This window comes from Pan troglodytes, chromosome 10 (genome assembly GCF_028858775.2).
Source record: "Pan troglodytes isolate AG18354 chromosome 10, NHGRI_mPanTro3-v2.0_pri, whole genome shotgun sequence".
Classification (NCBI taxonomy): Eukaryota; Metazoa; Chordata; class Mammalia; order Primates; family Hominidae; genus Pan; species Pan troglodytes.
In genome coordinates this window covers 53,632,665-53,650,595 of record NC_072408.2, presented here as the reverse complement: position 1 = coordinate 53,650,595, position 17,931 = coordinate 53,632,665, and the positions used below count along the sequence as shown (strand labels likewise).

Sequence of the window (17,931 nt, the reverse complement as noted above, 5' to 3'; positions counted from 1 at the left end):
ATGGGCATTAGAAATCAAAGGTGAAGACACAGTTCTGCCCTCAAAAAGGCTACAGAACACTGTAGAGAATAGACCATCGAACCAGTCATGGTGTGTTGAGACTGGGTTAAATTCAGGCAGCTATGGAAATACAGAGGATGGGTACCTAAGCAGATCCTACGGGAGCACAGAAGGCTTTCTGAAGGATATTAACACCTAAATTAAGAATTGAAATGAATAGAAATTAACTAAACTGGTGGTGGGGAAGAGTGGAAGGCAGGAGTTGCGGGGGCAGAGACAGAGAATGGGAGGACAGGCCAGGCACAGTGGCTCATACCTGTAATCCCAGCACTTTGGGAGGCCGAGGTGGGTGGATCACCTGAGGTCAGGAGTTGGAGACCAGCCTGGCCAACATGGTGAAACCCCATCTCTACTAAAGACACAAAAATTAGCAGGGTGTGGTGGCACATGCCTGTAATCCCAGCAACTCAGGAGGCTGAAGCAGAAGAATTGCTTGAGCCCAAGAGGTGGAGGTTGCAGTAAGGTGAGCCGAGATCGCGCCACTGCACTCCAGCCTGGGCGACAGAGCAAGAATCCATCTGGAAAAAAAAAAAAAAAAAAGAGCGGGAGGACAGGCAAAACAGCATCCAGAGATTAGAGTGTGTGTAAAGGCCAGAAAGAACAGAGCACATCACCTATAAGTGGGTGGCAAATATGGCTGGGACATGACTTTATACAGGTGAATGGAAAGAGGTAAGGCTGAAGAAATAAACAGGAACCAGTACATGAAATGATTTGCAAGCCATGTTAAGAAGTGTGGACCATGTTAAAGAAGATGTCCCTTTGGCTATGCCAGAAGTTTCATAATAAAGAAAATAAATAAAGTTTATAGTAGTGAGGGACCAGATTATCTAGAACAAGAGTTGCAAGTTGAATTATCTACAGAGACTAAATAAGTAATAAAAAGGAATAAAGAGGACCAGGGGTAAGAAAAACCCAAGAGGCAACAAGGACTGTGGAAAGCAAAAGCCCCAACTAAATGGTGCAAACTGTTGCAATGAACAAAGTGTTGCTACATCTTTCTTTTTAAAAAAGAAGTTGGAAATACAAAATTCCAAGTGAAAGCTCTTGATTTTTTAATGATAGCCATTAAATTTCTTTGAAACATGGTGCAGGCTAACATTGAATGGTCTAAACAAAACAAGACTATGAGCAAACCGATACCACCAGTCATTTGATCCTGCTGAAGCTCAAAGACAAAGCTGATGAGTCTGACTGGGACCTCAAGGCAGTGAAGATTTAAACAGGAATGGAGAGTTACTAAAGATTTAAGGAGGGTTCTCAAGTAACCACCACCTGAGAAGGCAGTGTCTGTTTTGTTCACTTCTCAGAAAGTACTTCACATTTCATTGTCCTCAGTAAATTTTTAGTGATGAGCTTAAAAGGGGAATTTTTTCGAAAATTAGTGTCATGACAACAGATAGAACAAACCAGAGCGCAGAAAATACAAGTAAGAAAATTATTACAGTGCTCCTTTGCTCTAACCCCAGCCTGCTGTTTAGCAAGTTGTTAGCTTGTTAGCAGTCACTGCGTGCTGCCCAGTGTTCTTTCTAGACTGGTGTTCTTCCTTTGGCTATGAACCCTCCTCTAACTCAAAAATTTGTCCAACACCCCAGTGACCACAATTAGCAGCTATCAGCTTTCACCTAGCTAGGGGCAATGAAGTTAAATAGAATGTGTGATCACAGTGGATGGGAGAATAAGAAGAATATTCTTTGCTTCACTTCAACTCCAAGCCAGGAACTTTATTGCTAATTCCATATCCTGCCACTGCTAATTCCACACTATATTCTCAGGGGTAAGTAACAGCTAAACGCTGCACTAACTATGTAGGGAAATGCCCAATAATAATATGTATGCCCGGATAACAGGGTTGGGAAGAACTAAAATTGCATGTGAGATTCCGCTGGAATAGAGGTGGTGTAACAAAGAGGTAGGCTGAGAAAAACTAGACACTCAGAATGGGTGTAGAAATTAAACAATAATCAACATAAGAAAACATGTAACCCGAAAAACCTCACAATCTTGACATTTATATAATCAGACTCCAATTAATCTTACCTTACAAGAGTAAAGTCTGAGAGGATTTGAAATAAATTATAGAAAATTTGGCTGCTATTGGGATACATGGATAACTAGTATTAGAAGTTATAAACTCAATTACTGAAAATAATCTTCTAAACTGTCCCTCATCTAGGACAGATGAAAGCAACAGACTACCAAAATATTAAGTCACATATGTTATACCTTGGTATACCAAACTAGATATGGTTCTACTTTGCAATATGTTCACTCTCAAATAGTATCTACTAGGAAAAAAAGTTAAAAAAAAATTCAGTTAATTTGAAAACCTCTAAGCAATTAGTATCTAGGGAAAGCATATCCAATCCCCATAGAGTGAAATGTTGGGCCTCACCTTATAAAAAAAATAAGTCATCATGTAAGGAATCTTTCTGGTTCAGAGTAATGACTTTAAAGCAAAAAAGGAGAAGTTAGTGGCCTTTCCTTAGGGAGATGATGATAATTATAATCCTACCTACTCTAGCCCTCATAGAGGGTTCTGCTTTTTATCAGAGCTGATATTCTGATTAAAAACTTATCAGAATGAAGCCAGGCACAGTGGCTCATGCCTATAATCCCAGCACTTTGGAAGGCTGAGGCAGGTGGATCACTTTGAGCTCAGGAGTTTGAGACCAGCCTGAGCAACATGGTGAAACTCTGTCTCTACAAAAAAAATACAAAAATTGGCCAAGTGTTGATGGCTGACACCTGTAATCCCAGCTACCTGGGAGGCTGAGGTGCAAGAATTGCTTGAGTCCAAGAAGCGCAGGTTGCAGTGAGCTGAGATCGCACCACTGCACTCCAGCCTGGGCAATAGAGCGAGACCCTGTTTCAAAACAAAACAAAAGTTTATCAGAATGAAACATCACATTTTATCTAAAGAAATTAAGTAGATCTAGGTATCAGGGAACACTTATGGAAAGCCCTAAATGCTCTGTAAAATTCCGAAATGGATAGCCGGGTTTCAGACTACAATTGATTAATAGTTAAGATAAGAGCCCACGAACAAGTGAAGCAATAAAAGAAGAAAAGACAGCTGAGGCACCTTTATTGAAGAGTAACAGCAGAATTACATAACACCAAAGTTTTCTCAAATGCTCTAAGTCTGTGCTGTTCAATACAGCAACTACATGTGGGTACTGAGCACTTAAATGTGGCTAGTTCAAGTTAAGATGTGCTGTAAATGTAAAATATACCCTGATTTTGAATACTTCATATGAAAAAAAGACTTTACAGTGCAATTCTAAACTAGCTGTGTTTAATTTCATGTGACTATTTTAACATTTTTGTTGAATTTAATATTGTTTGTTCCTTTAGTATTAATTTCCTCTTGGGTACATCTTCAACAAGATGATTTTAAGGTGAAAAACAGTGACAGCTTACCAGACTGTCCAAAAAAGAGAATGACCCAAATTTCTAGGCAGAGGCTTGAGCCAGCAGGATTGTTCCACCAAATGGTAACCAGGCTCTCTTCCTGTTATCTCTGGCAAAAGGGTTACAGAGTAAGAAAGAAACACTATGTACACATGGAACAGGATTTGACCAATAGTTTAAATCCATCAAACATAATAATATACTTTGTTTCAGGATTTACTCAATTACAAGTGTTAAAACTTTAAAAAGTGACATAAACATTGTTCACTATGATTTATTCAACTTTATCCTTTCTCAGTAATCTTTAGATATTTAAATTCACTCTGTTGGGAGGATCACACATACATGGGACTCCAATTTACCACCAAAAAATCCACACACCTTTCTCACTAGGATGAAATGAAATAGTACCATTACTTTTTATGCAGTACCATAACAGATTTCAAAAGGCACTGGAATTCTCATATTATAAACACTAATACCATCCAGAAACAGTCTATGGTCCTATCAGGAAACTTGAAGAAAATGAGGTTTTAGGGAATTAAGAATTTCAAAATACAGAACATAACAGTTTCACAAGCTAGCACTAACCAAAGACACAGAATACGGTAATACTGACTGAGAAAACCAACTGTACTATTCTAATATTAAAAGACTATTAGCTTAAAAAAAAAAGTATTAGACTCAGCACAGTTAAAAATAAAATAGATTTTTGGGACCCAACATTTCCTACAGATTAAAACATTACTCAAGTCAGAGTTCTTTGGCACATAACAATTCAAGGTTATATAGTGTTCTCAGTCAAATTACCTTAGTGCCTGACAACCAATGGAATCAATGGAAGACATCTCAAATAGTTTAAGGAGAACTTTTGGGTTAAGATGCTTTAATTTGAGAGTGACATCTGAAAGTGCATCAGTTATGCATTCAAACATCTCTAGGAGTTTACTAAGCAAAAGGCATTACACTAAATTTTGGAGACAAAATAGTGAAGAAGCTACAACATCTGACCATTACAGAGTTTACACTCTGGTAGTTTCGTAAAATAATAGAAGTGGGATCTTCATCAGTATTTCACTGCCTGCTTCCCGTGCTCCAAATCAAGACATTTCCTCCTTCTCCTATTTGTATTTGGAGGGAAAGTGACAAGGATAGAGAAACAAGGAAGAAAACAGATTTGCATGTATCAACTGAATCAAAATTATTTTCCTTTTCTCTTTATCTGTAAAGCTGAACTCCTTAAAGAGAGAGGCTGAAAACTATTCACCTTCTTATCCCTAGCACCTAGTGCTTATCTGCTGCTCCACTACATCAGAACCAAGCCAATCTCTTTTTCTACTATACACCAGTATCAAGAATAAATGAAGATTAAAACAACAAAGGTCAATCTTTCCAGTGCTTCTTTTTGCAAAAATAAGCACATACCTATATTCCATATAAGTATTTTAAAAGCTATACAGTAATATACATCTCCTTTAAGGAAAAGCATACAGTTCCATAAAGCTAGTTTCCTTTCACCATCATCAGTGTATCTCCCTCACCTTGCAATGACATCCAGAGGCAACCACTATCATAAGTGTGGGTAAATTAGATCACATTGTACACATCATTCTGAAATGAACTTTTCCTTATATTTATGAGGTATCTCAATATTCATACACATCAAAAGGTAGCATGGTATAGTGGACTCTGAAGCCAGACAACTTAGGTTCAAATCCTAACTTCAAATCTTGGCTCTGCTATTTACTAGCTATGAGAGTGAGTAGGTTATTTACCCCTCTATATTTCAGTATTCCCATACGCAAAATGAAGATAATGATAGTACCTCTTTCTGACTTTTCATGAGGATTACAACAGTTAAGATTCATAAAGGGCTTAAAACAATACAGAACCTGGACATAGAAAGTACAAGGAGTTTCTTAAGTTGAAATAAATACTAATTAATGATAATAGCCTAAATATAGATCTAGGTAATTCTCCATTGTATAACTATTCTATATCTTATTTATCCATGCCTTCCTACTGACAGGCATTTAGATTATTTTTTCCAAATGAATATCCATGTACATTCCTCCTTGGGCAACTGTTCAAGTTTCTCTAGACTAATACCTTGAATAGTAATCAACTGCTAGATAACAGAGTATGCACATTTTCAACTGTATGAGTAACATCCCATCCTAAGCTTTGCAATCTAATGGGTGAAAATTGATAGCTCGTACGTTTTCAACTGCACTTCCCTACAAATGAGACTAAGCATCTTTTCAGTTCATTAGCCATTCCAATTCCATTTCCTCTGCTGCTAATTGCCTTTATATCCATTGTTCATTTTATGTGTATCATCTTATTCTTTTGATCTTTATATAGTCTGGACACAAATCCACCGAATATTAAAGACATTGTATGTGTCTCCTCCTAGGTATGTCGCATATCTTTTAGTTTGGTTTATAATGTCTTTTTTGTTGTTGTTGTTGTTGTTGTTGTTGTTGAGCCCAGGCTGGAGGGCAGTGGCACAATCTTGGCTCACTGCAACCTCCACCTCCTGGATTCAAGCAATTCTAGTACCTCAGGTTTCTGAGTAGCTGGGACTACAGGCATGTGCCACCACGCCTGGCTAATTTTTGTATTTTTCGTAGAGACAGGGTTTCACCATGTTGATCAGGCTGGTCTTGCACTCCTGACCTCAAGTGAACCATCTGCCTTGGTCTCCCCAGATTGCTGGCATTACAGGTATGAGTTACCACACCCAGCCTGATGTCTTTTATTAAACTCAAGTTTTTCTTTTTCAGGCAACAAAATCATTTACCCTTGATGTCTTTAACCTTGATGGTTCATTCTTCTTTTCCTGACTTGTTAAAGATCTTCCATATCCTAAAGTTGCATACTCATCTATATTATCCTCTTTTTAAAAAAGTTTTTCACATGTATTATTTAATTCAACTGGAATTTATTTTCACGTATTGCTTGAAGCAGAGATCTAGTTTTCCCCCTCATCTAGAAAACCAATTCGACAGTCTACTTTTTCTCTCCCTCCCGCCAAGGAATGCCATTTCTAGCCTTCACCAATGTTCCAAATACGTATGAATCCATTTCTGAACTCTCTATTAGTCTTTTCCTGTACTAATACTGTACTTCAAGTGCCATAATTTTTTTAACAGAGGTACTTACATAAAGCATACAAATACTGAATGTACAGCTTGACCTTTAAATACATATACTCCTGTGTGTGATCCAGCTCAAGCCAAACTATTAACATTCCTCATGCTCCAGGAGGCTCCCTCACGATCCTTACCAATCAGTACCATGCTTCCAAGATGACCACAATTCGCATCTCTATCACTATAGATTATTTCTACTTGTTTTTGAGCTTCCTATAAATGAAATCATACAATACATAATCCTTGTGTCTCACTAATTTCATTCAACATTAAGTCTGGGAGAGAGTCATCCCATGTTATGCGTAACAGTTTGTTCTTTGTCATTGTATATAGTATTTCAATCTAAATAGCATAACTTTTATTTCTATTTTTTGAGACGGAGTGTCGTTCTTGTCTCCCAGGTTGGAGGGCAATGGCATGATCTCGGCTCACTGCAACCTCCGCCTCCCAGGTTCAAGCGATTCTCCCACCTCAGCCTCCCAAGTAGCTGGGATTACAGGCACATGCCACCATGCCCAGCTAATTTTTGTTTTTAGTAGAGATGGGGTTTCACCATGTTGGCCAAGCTGGTCTTGAACTCCTGACCTAAGGTGATTCACCCGCCTCCGCCTCTCAAAGTGCTGAGATTACAGGCATGAGCCACCATGCCCGGGGCTAAATACCATAATTTTTAAATTCATCTTGACATCCAACAGAGCAAGTTCCTCCTCATTCTTTTTCTTCTTCCAAAACTATCTTGGTTATTCTTGAACCTTTAATTTTGCACAGGAAGGTCATTTTCCACACACACACAAAAAAAATCCTACTGGGATTTTTGTCTGAAACTACATAAAATTCACAAAGTAACTTTTCAGTAATGTTTATTACTAAATAAATTTTAACTTCCCACCCAAAAATGTAGTATATCCTGCCTTTTATTCATGTCTAATTTTATGTCCTTCAATAAAATGTTAGGTACTATATTGAATTTCATATAAAGGAGATACTTTTTATTTTCTAATTGGCTATTGCTAGTTTGAATGCTGACCTTGTATCCAGCAACGCTGAATTATTTTATTAATACAAACAGTACTTTCATTTCTTTTAATATTTCTAGGGAGCATCTCATCTCATTTCTGTTCCTTTCCAATCCTTTTGGATTTTCTTTCTTTTTTGCGTATTGATAGAGATATATCTGTCTTACCCTTGGCTTTAATGAGAATGTTTCCAAAGTTTCACTATTAAGCATGATGCTTTCTATTTGAAAGGTAGCCTTTACTGTAAGAAAAAAAAAGCTCATTTCTGTTCATAGTGTAAGAGTGGTTTTTTAAAACTTTAATGGGTATTGAGTTTTAACATATAGTTTTACTAAATTTATCTAGATTTTTTCCTAAATTTTCTTATAAATTGATACAATTTTCAAATATTGAACTGTCCTAAACTCCTATCCCAATTAAAATTTTTATATCTGTGTTCATAAGTAAGACTGAATGTAATATATTTTCCCTTGTATAGTCTTTCCATTCTAGATTTAAATGCTAAACTTGCCTGATAAACAGGTAGGGTAACTTTCCCTCTTTTTCTGTTCTCTGAGTCAATTTGCATAAGATTGGGATTAGCTGTTCCGCAAAAGCATATCTAAAATTATGATTACAAATATCACCATTAAAACTATTCCTTCATACTTGAGATGCTGAGGAGGGAAATTGCTTGAGGCCAGTTTGAAGCTGCAGTACACTATGATCATGCCTGTGAATAGCCACTGCACTGCACTACAGCCTCAACAGCACAGCAAGACCCCATCTCTAAAAAAACCAACCAAACAAAAAAAACCTATCCCTTCTGACACCACTTCACACAAACTAGAAAGGCAATAATTAAAAAGATAATGAAAAGCATTGGTGACATTACAGAAAAGTGTGAACCTTTGTACACTGCTGGTGGGAAAATAAAATGATGCAGCCACTTTGGAAAAAAGTCTTGCAGTTCCCCAAAAGTTTAAACACGAAGTATCACATGACCCAGCAATTTCACTCCTAGGTATATATAGTCAGTGCTCCATATCCATGGGTTCTGTATCCATAGATTCAACCAATTGCAGATTGAAAATATTTGGGGGGAAAAGTTGTGCCTCTACTATGTACAGACTTTTTTCCCTTGTCATTATTCTCTAAGCAATACAATATAACAACTATTTACATAGCACTTGGGTTATATTAGATATTAAAAGTAATCGAGATCATGTAATGCATATGGGAGAATGTGCATAGGTTATATGCAAATACTGTGGCATTTTTATGTCAGAGGCTTAAGCATCTGAGGGAAGTCCTGGAAACAACACAGGACTATAATAGTTCACAGAAGACTATTCATAATAATCAAAAAGTGCAAAACAATACAAACATCCATCAACTGATAAATGAATAAACAAAATGTGGTATATCCACATACGATGATGTATTATTATTTGGCTATAAAAAAGAATGAAGTGTACTGACATACGCTACAATGTGGATAAACCTTAAACACATGCTAAGTGAAAGAAATCAATCCCTCCCAAAACACATGTTGTATAATTCCATTTTATGAACTGTCCAGAACAGGCCAATCTACAGAAATAAAAGGAAGATTAGTAGATGCCTAAGGATAGAGGGTTAGGAGAGATGAAAATGTTCTAAAAATGACTATAGTAATTCTTGGCAAAACTCTCTAAAAATACTAAAACCTACTGAATTGTACATTTTAACCAGGTAAATAATATGGTATGTGAATATCTCAATAAAGTTGTTATTAAAAAAAAAAAACACCTATTCCTCTTGGGGAAATTTATTACAGCTTCAATTTCTTTAATGGTTTTTGGTTTCTTTTTCTTGTATAGACAAATTTGAAAAAAAATTCACTAGAAAATAAAACTCATTTTTAAAATTTATATACATATAAATTATTAGCAATTTCTTATAATTTTAAAAATCACCATTATAGTTGTACTTATACCTCTTTTTTAAATTTGACTATCAGTCTCATCTATTTTTCTTGGGTATTTCCAGAATCAACTGCAAACAACCAGCTTTGACTGATCACGACATTGTTTTTCTTGCTGCTGCTTATTTTCTTTTTTTTTTTTTTGAGACGGAGTCTCGCTCTGTCACCCAGGCTGGAGTGCAGTGGCACAATCTCAGCTCACTGCAACCTCCACCTCCTGTGTTCAAGCAATTCTCTGCCTCAGCCTCCTGAGTAGCTGAGATTACAAGTGCCTGCCACCATGCCTGGCTAATTTTTGTATTTTTAGTAGAGACAGGCTTTCACCATCTTGGCCAGGGTGGTCTTGAACTCCTGACCTCATGATCCACCCGCCTCGGCCTCCCAAAGTGCTGGGATTACAGACGTGAGCCACCGCGCCCGGTCATTGCTGATTATTTTCTAGTTCACCAAATTCTGTTTTCATTTTTATTATTTCCTCTTCTTCCTTTGGCTCTACTCTTTTTTTAGTTTTTTAAATTGAAGAGCTGGCTCATTTATTTTCAATCTTTCAATCTAATACATTCATTAAAGATTATAAATTTATCCCCAAGTACCATTTTTTGTGCATCCCTCAAATTTTGATATAACACTTTTGTTGTGATTTAGTTCTAATTATTTTGTAATTTCCATTTTGTTTTTTAATTCTTGAAAATTCTTAATCATTTTTCCTTTAATATTGCTTCTCCACTCTTCTGTGTATGCTCTCTTCTAAAACTCCAATTAGACCTATATTGGAACTGCTCAATCTATCCTCTAAGTGTCATCTTTTCTTCCATATTTTTCACCTCTTCATTTTTCTGCATTTCTCTGTGCTTGTCCAGAGGAGTACTCATTTCTTTCTTCAAATTAGTAACTTCTCTCTTTAGCTGTGTCAAATCTTCTATTTTACCCATTTATTGAGTTATTTTATTACAAGCTATATTTTTCAAGATTTTAATTGGTTATTTTACATAAATATTTATTGTTTCTGAAGTAACTGTTCTTGTTCAATTATAAGGCAATATGCTCTTAGTTAAAAAAAAAAAAAAGTAACTGACGTCTGGCTGGGCGCAGTGGCTCACGCCTGTAATCCCAGCACCTTGGGAGGCTGAGGCGGGCAGATCACCTGAGGCCAGGAGTTCGAGACCAGCTTGGCCAAACATGGCAAAACCCCATTTCTACTAAAAATACAAAAATTAAGTGGACGCAGTGGCGCACACCTGTAGACCTAGCTACTCGTGAGGCTGAGGCTGGAGAATCGCTTGAACCCAGGGGGTGGAGGTTGAAGTGAGCCGAGATAGCGCCACTGCACTCCAGCCTGGGCGACAGAGTAAGACTCCATATTAAAAAAAAAAAAAAAGTAACTGAAATTTTAAGCTAAATCACCTTAGACAAACTGTTCTTTGAAAAGTTCTCCATTATAAATCACTTCTTTAATGACAAAAAAAAAATCACTTTTTAGGAATTCTCTTGGCTGCTATTCTGCCAAATGTTATCCCACTGTGCCTACCTGCTTCAAGGCATGAAAAGTTCTATTATTCCCATTTTAGAATTGGAGAAATTGAAGCACAATAAAGTTCTCTTTAAAACACTTTATCCTCATCTTTTTTTAAAAATTTCAAAGCCATAGAAAAGTTGAAAGTACAATGACCCATATACCTTCTACCCAGATTCAAAATTGTTAACATTTACAACGTTTGCTTTACCTTTTTTCTCTCTCTCTCCATATACTTGCACACACCACACCCAAATATCCACACACTTTTTTTTCTGAACCCACTCCTGAGCCCAACATGATACTTCACTTGGAATATTTCAATATATTTCTCCAAAGAATAAAAGCACTCTCAATACAACGACCATATCATTCACACCAAAGAAACTATGAGATTGAACAGAATCGTACAAAGACATGCAGCAGTAGATTCAAAACTAGTATTTAAGTCATCTGACTAAATGTTCTTTATCTTGGCTTGTCTGATGATTGGACAAGCTGCTTTCTGATGATTATTTAGACGAGACAATCTGTCAAAGAGCATTTCCTTCCTTCATTTCTGAAAAGAAAGCAATAATCTTCTAAAATATTCAAACTGCAAAAATCAAGGATACTGTATTTCCACTTTGTTTTCTAACACTAAATCTTTAAGTGAAGCTACTCTATACTCTCAAAACTATATACTCTTTTTATATGCCACAAGATAAATTATTGATAATATTACACTAAATAATTAGAATTTCACTATACCAGCTTTTAAAGGGAAAAATTGTTTTTAAGAAAAAAATATGGTACAAATAAGATTGATGAGCCAAATGAAACTGCTTTATACATTAAAAAACTGGTAAGTGTAGGCCGGGCACGGTGGCTCATGCCTGTAATCCCAGCACTTTGGGAGGCCAAGGCGGGCGGATCACAAGGTCAGGCGATCAAGACCATCCTGGCTAACACGGTGAAACCCCATCTCTACTAAAAATACAAAAATTAGCCGGGCGTCGTGGCGGGCGCCTGTAGTCCCAGCTACTTGGGAGGCTGAGGCAGGAGAATGGCGTGAACCCAGGAGGCAGAGCTTGTGGTGAGCCAAGATTGTGCCACTGCACTCCAGCCTGGGCGACAGAGCGAGACTCTGTCTCAAAAAGACAAACAAACAAAAAACAAAACAAACAAACAAAAAACTGGTAAGTTTATTCATAAATCTATATGAAAAGCTAATATTTCAGTGGGGATGATTTAATCTCAGTCACTGATGTTAGGAACTAGGTAAGATAAACCATAAAATCCTATGCTTGCTCTCAAAGAACCTAAAAACCCAGTTTAAGAGTTGCATATTTTTATTACACAACACACCTGTGTAAAAAATAAAATAATAAATTTTTTTAAAAGAGCTGTATATTTTTTAAAAAATAGCAATATGGCCAGGCGCCGTGGCTCATGCCTGTAATCCTAACACTTTGGGAGGCCGAGGCGGGCAGATCACTTGAGGTCAGAAGTTCAAAACCTGGCTAACATGGTGAAATCCTGTCTCTACTAAGTATACAAAAAAGCTAGCCAGGCCTGGTGGCAGATGCTTGTAATCCCAGCTACTTGGGAGGCTGAGGCAAGGGAATTGCTTGAACCTGGGAGGCGGAGGTTGCAGTGAACGGAGATCATGCCACTGCACTCTAGCCTGGGCGATCGAGTGAGACTCTGTCTCACTTTATTTTAAAAAATAAAAATTAAATTAAATTAAATTAAAATTTAAAAATAGCAATACAACCTAAAGCTAATATTTAAGGGCTAAACTGTATCATTCAGCTAACTATAACCACAAAAATGGTTAAGATCAATCTATAGCCAAATACTAGCCAATAAGGGTATTAACTGGGTGCTGCTAAGGTACTGTATTAAATAAATTCCATGAATTAATACAGTCTTACAGACATCCCACTTTTCTACTGAAGAATTGAAGATAACAAATATACTAGCATAAAAGGACTGATAAAAGGGGTAAGACTTGCCTCAACTTTAAAGTACAGAAATCAGAATGCAGAAAAGGCTACCTGAAGAAAGTGAGAAACCACAAACCAAGTGTAAATATAACTATGCAGGTAAGAACAAACAAAAGTTTCAAACTGAAGAAATTAAGGCTAGATAAACAGAATGGAATTGGATAGCAGGAGGCCTCAAGTATCCAGCAAACGGATGAAAGTTTTGTAAAACAGCTATAAGCAGGACACCACTATGAGCTCTTTATATTTAAAATGCCTTTTTAGAAATAGAACCTAGTAATAATGCAAAATGAGTGGGAGAGAAATGAGAAGCAAGAAACTATATAGTAACATTTACAAATATCAATTCAATAAGTTATTTGGTACCTGAGGAAATCAGGCAGCTCAAACTGAACCAATTCTGTCACAATTCACATCAAGTATTTTCATTACAAACAAGGAAGCGGTAAATAGACTTGCAACATATCCTATATTATTTTTCAAATATACTTTCAATGAAGTTCAAGATACATTGAAAACTGTCATTAAGAAGTGCTAGGAAAAAAAACAAAAGTGCTAGTCAGGCCAGGAGCAGTGGCTCACACCTGTAATCCCAACACTTAGGGAGGCCAAGGTGGGCAGATCATTTGAGTTCATGAGTTCGAGATCAGCCTGGGCAACATGGCAAAACCCCATCTCTATAAAAAATAAAAAAATTAGTCGAGCATGGTGGTGTGCAACTGTAGTCCCAGCTACTCAGGAGGCTGAAGTGGGAGGATGGCTTGTGCCCAGGAGGCAGAAGTTGCAGTAGGCCAAGATCACACCACTGCACTCTAGCCTGGGCGATAGAGCCAGACTTTGTCTCAAAAAAAAAAAAAAAAAAAGTGCTGGACAATTAATATAAAACTATCCTTGCTGGTCAGTACTACTGTGCCAAAAGAAATTCACCAAATATGACATCTGCATAAATTTTACAATATAAGTATTTACTTCAAAAAAGCAACATCATAAAGAAATGTATACAAGAATTCAACATTTGGCTTCCCTATATTGCTTTAGAACAACTAAACCATTTACCAAAGCCAGTAAATGCATAATTTTTTGTTTTTTGAGACAGAGTTTCGCTCTTGTTGCCCAGGTTGGAGTGCAATGGCACAATCTCAGCTCACCGCAACCTCTGCCTCCTGGGTTCAAGCGATTCTCCTGCCTCAGCCTCCCGAATAGCAGGGATTACAAGCATGCACCACCATGCCCAGCTAATTTTCTATTTTTCGTAGAGACAGGGTTTCTCCATGTTGGTCAGTCAGGCTGTTCTCGAACTCCCGACCTCAGGTGATCCACCCGCCTTGGCCTCCAAAAGTACTGGGATTACAAGTGTGAGTCAGCAAGCCCGGCCAACTAAATGTATAATTTTTTAGAAGCAGCTATTACGTAAATAAGATACTTTAAAATTAATGTCATACTTTTTACTCATACACCCATTAATAGCTCAGTATTTACTGTCCACACAATAATTTCCATAATCCATATCAAACGTACAAAAAGAAGCTATCCCAAGTAACTTCCTTTCTTTTCAATTAAACAAACTCCTTCTCAAGGGACAAAATTTGGGGGGAAAAAAAATCTCAAGTTTGTGAAAACTAGATTACTTACCAGTAACTTGAGTTATCCTATTGGGTCTTTTCCCTCACAGATCCACCTCTCTTGCCCTTCTGTTCAGCATGAGAATCTTCCTGATGGGCATCCACTGGAACTGAGGGGGCATGCAGTACAGACGTATATGTAAGAAAGTTTGGGGGAGGGGATTTGGGAGATGCTAGAGACATGCTTCAGTGCACTTGCTTACCTTCCTGAAATTGGAAATTTCAACGGTTCCTTGGTCCTCGAGGCACTCACAATAACTTCAAACAATGTGGATCTGTGGAGATTACCCAATAGGAGAACTCCAGTTACTGGTAAGTGATCCAGCTTTTTCTTCTCTATCAGAATAAGAAGATTATTTCATTTTATTTGAGATTATTATCACACGTAGAACTACAGAAGAGAGCATAAATTCACTAGATAACTATATATACATGTATCAAAGTAAATATGGAAACAATTTGCTAAATATAATGTCAGTGGAAACTTCTCACATTATCAGAAACATAAGGAAATCATTAGAATGGTTTCATTTTAAAATATCTACTATAATGGCTGCTATATTTTAATATACAAAAATATCAGCCACCAGGCTATTTCATTTTGCTGAAACAATATCATTATATTTTATATTAGTACAAGAATAATTAGTTGATCAAAATCCATCATTTCTTAACTAGCCATTGTCATTAACATTCACTAGATTTTGGTATAGAAGCCACCATAGTGGACTAATAATATGTTAGAATTCAGATAAAATGCATCAATACAATTCTCATTTTATCACTCAAGTCTTTAACCAGGCCAGGCGTGGTGGCTCACGCCTGTAATCCCAGCACTTTGGGAGGCTGAGGCAAGCAGATCACCTGAGATCAGGAGTTCGAGACCAACCTGGCCAATATGGCAAAACCTCGTCTCTACTGAAAATACAAAAATTAGATGGACATGGTGGTGCATGACTGTAATCCCAGCTACTCGGGTGGCTGAGGCACGAGAACTGCTTGAACCTGGGAAGCAGAGGTTGCAGTGAGCGGAGATCGTGCCACTAAACTCCAGCCTGGATGACAGAGCGAGACTCTGTCTCCAAAAAAAAAAAAAAAGTCATCCAGGCACAGTGGCTCACGCCTGTAATCCCAACACTTTTGGAGGCCAAGGCAGGTGGATCACCTGAGGTTGGGAGTTCAAGACCAGCCTGACCAACATGGTAAAACCCCATCTCTACTAAAAATACAGGAAGTAGCTAGGTGTGGTGGCATGCGCCTGTAATCCCAGCTATTAGGGAGGCTGAGGCAGAAGAATTGCTTGAACTCAGGAGGTGGAGGTTGCAATGAGCCAAGTCGTGCCATTGCACTCCAGCCTGGGCAACAGAGGGAGACTCTGTCAAAAAAAAAAAAAAAAAAAAAGTCAGCCAGGCACGGTGGCTTGCACCTGTGATTCCAGCACTTTGGGAGGCCGAGGTGGGCGGATTAGCTGATGTTAGGAATTCTAGACCAGCCTCACTAACATAGTGAAACCCCGTCTCTACTAAAAATACAAAAATTAGCCGGGTGTAGTAGCAGGTGCCTATAATCCCAGCTACTCAGGAGGCTGAGGCAGGAGAATAGCTTGAACCCAGAAGGCGGAGGTTGCAGTGAGCCAAGATCGTGCCTGGGAGACAGCAAGATTTCATCTCAAAAAAAAAAAGTCTTTAACCATTTGTCACCTATTGACACACCAAACACAAACAAAAGTATGCCAGTCATTGAAAAATATTAATAATGCTAATTATAATTTAAATACTTGTACAAAAGAAATACAGCAAATTTTAAACTTTTAAAATAATTGCCTAAAAATGGCCGTCACTGAAATAAAAACTACTTCTAATCAAAAGAAAAAAATCTCTCCAAAAGAAATTTATCTTCAAGCTCATATGAAGATATTACATTACCTTTAACTGAATACACATTAATCAATATATATTCATCATATTTGTTTTAATGTGCCACAGCAGTGATGACTTCTAACACTAGTAACTACACTAGCAGGTACTAGATACAGATATATTTTAATACCCTTTACCATCATGCTTCTAAATAATCACCTCCTTCCTTCAAGAAACTTATGATTTCATGATTCTTCATTCTATGGAAACAAAGAAAGTGTATAGTTTTTCCTTTAAGAATAGTCTAGTAACTAACTCACCACTGAATAGATGAAAGAAAACAAAACAAACAAAAAATAAACGGGATAAAATGGTCTGTAAAATCATTCTACACAATCAAATTCAAAATGTAATTCTAATGAAAATCTTTTATTTCAATCCTGTTATGAGGTCATATTTGTATTTGTTAGGTTGACAACACATCTGTCAAGATTGTCAAGATCTGTGATAGATTCTTACTTAAATTTAAGATACAAATTGCCTTGGGTAAATGCATGCATTTTTCTATAAATTTGAGTTAAGTATAACAGTAATAAATCCATTCACTTTTAAATGACCCATTCAAACAGGGGTACTACACAGACCTCCATTTCTAATTGGAATAAATATCAGAAAAGGGTCATCTAGGTAACTCTGCTAATTTACTAGACTCCTAGTCACTGGAGTAAGTACATAGCACAAAGGTCTTATATGTTTATAGTGATAAAACAGATCAAGGAGCAATAATGCAAATATTTTATCCTAATGGTATAAGCTAATATAAAAGATGTCATTAAGAGGCCAGGCACGGTGGCTCAAGCCTGTAATCCCAGCACTTTGGGAGTCCAAGGCGGGCCTTTCTCTCACTGTCCAGATATCTTGCTCTGGGGCAAACAAGCTGTTATGTTCTGAGCCTATAGAAAAGAGAAGCCCACATAGCAATAAACTGATGTCTCTGGCCAACAGCCAGATGCCTGAGGCCTGACAATAGACATGTGAGTTAACTTGGAAGCAGGTGTTCTAAGGTCTGCTGACAACCACATGGGTGAGCTTGCAAATGGATCCTTCCTCAGTTGAGCCCTAAGCTGACTGCAGGCTTGTGAGAGAAAAGGTGGGAAAAAGAACAAAATTCTATTATATTATTTAAATTAATCTGACCAGATTTTGAAGCCTTACCTTACTTTTCAAGTCAATTCTTAATAGCCATCTCTAAAGTAAATAATTTCTGTGTAAAACTATTTTATAAAACAATGACAAATTTTTCCAACATCGCAAATTTCAATTGTCTCAAGCCAACTTGAGTGGCTCTAAATGTCTCAT

The 17,931-nt window shown here is 37.2% G+C and overlaps 1 protein-coding gene across 5 annotated transcripts in view; it reads right to left on the bottom strand.

Annotated features, from left to right (window-relative positions):
- The window catches only part of YAF2 (YY1 associated factor 2), a 76,733-nt gene that overhangs the window by 36,648 nt on the left and 22,154 nt on the right, over positions 1-17,931 (bottom strand). Inside the window, exons 3-4 of one of the 5 annotated variants that reach the window (XM_016923633.3) lie at positions 16,792-16,832; positions 14,917-15,049 (exon numbers count right to left, since the gene is read on the bottom strand). The exons of 1 other annotated variant lie outside the window; for it this stretch is intronic. In XM_016923633.3, the coding sequence (XP_016779122.1) occupies positions 14,917-15,049; positions 16,792-16,832 (174 nt within the window). Of the gene's footprint in view, positions 1-3,483; positions 3,584-14,916; positions 15,050-16,791; positions 16,833-17,931 lie in introns of all 5 variants that reach the window. 3 more of the 5 variants (XM_063785770.1, XM_001167723.7, XM_063785771.1) reach the window with 3 other exon arrangements.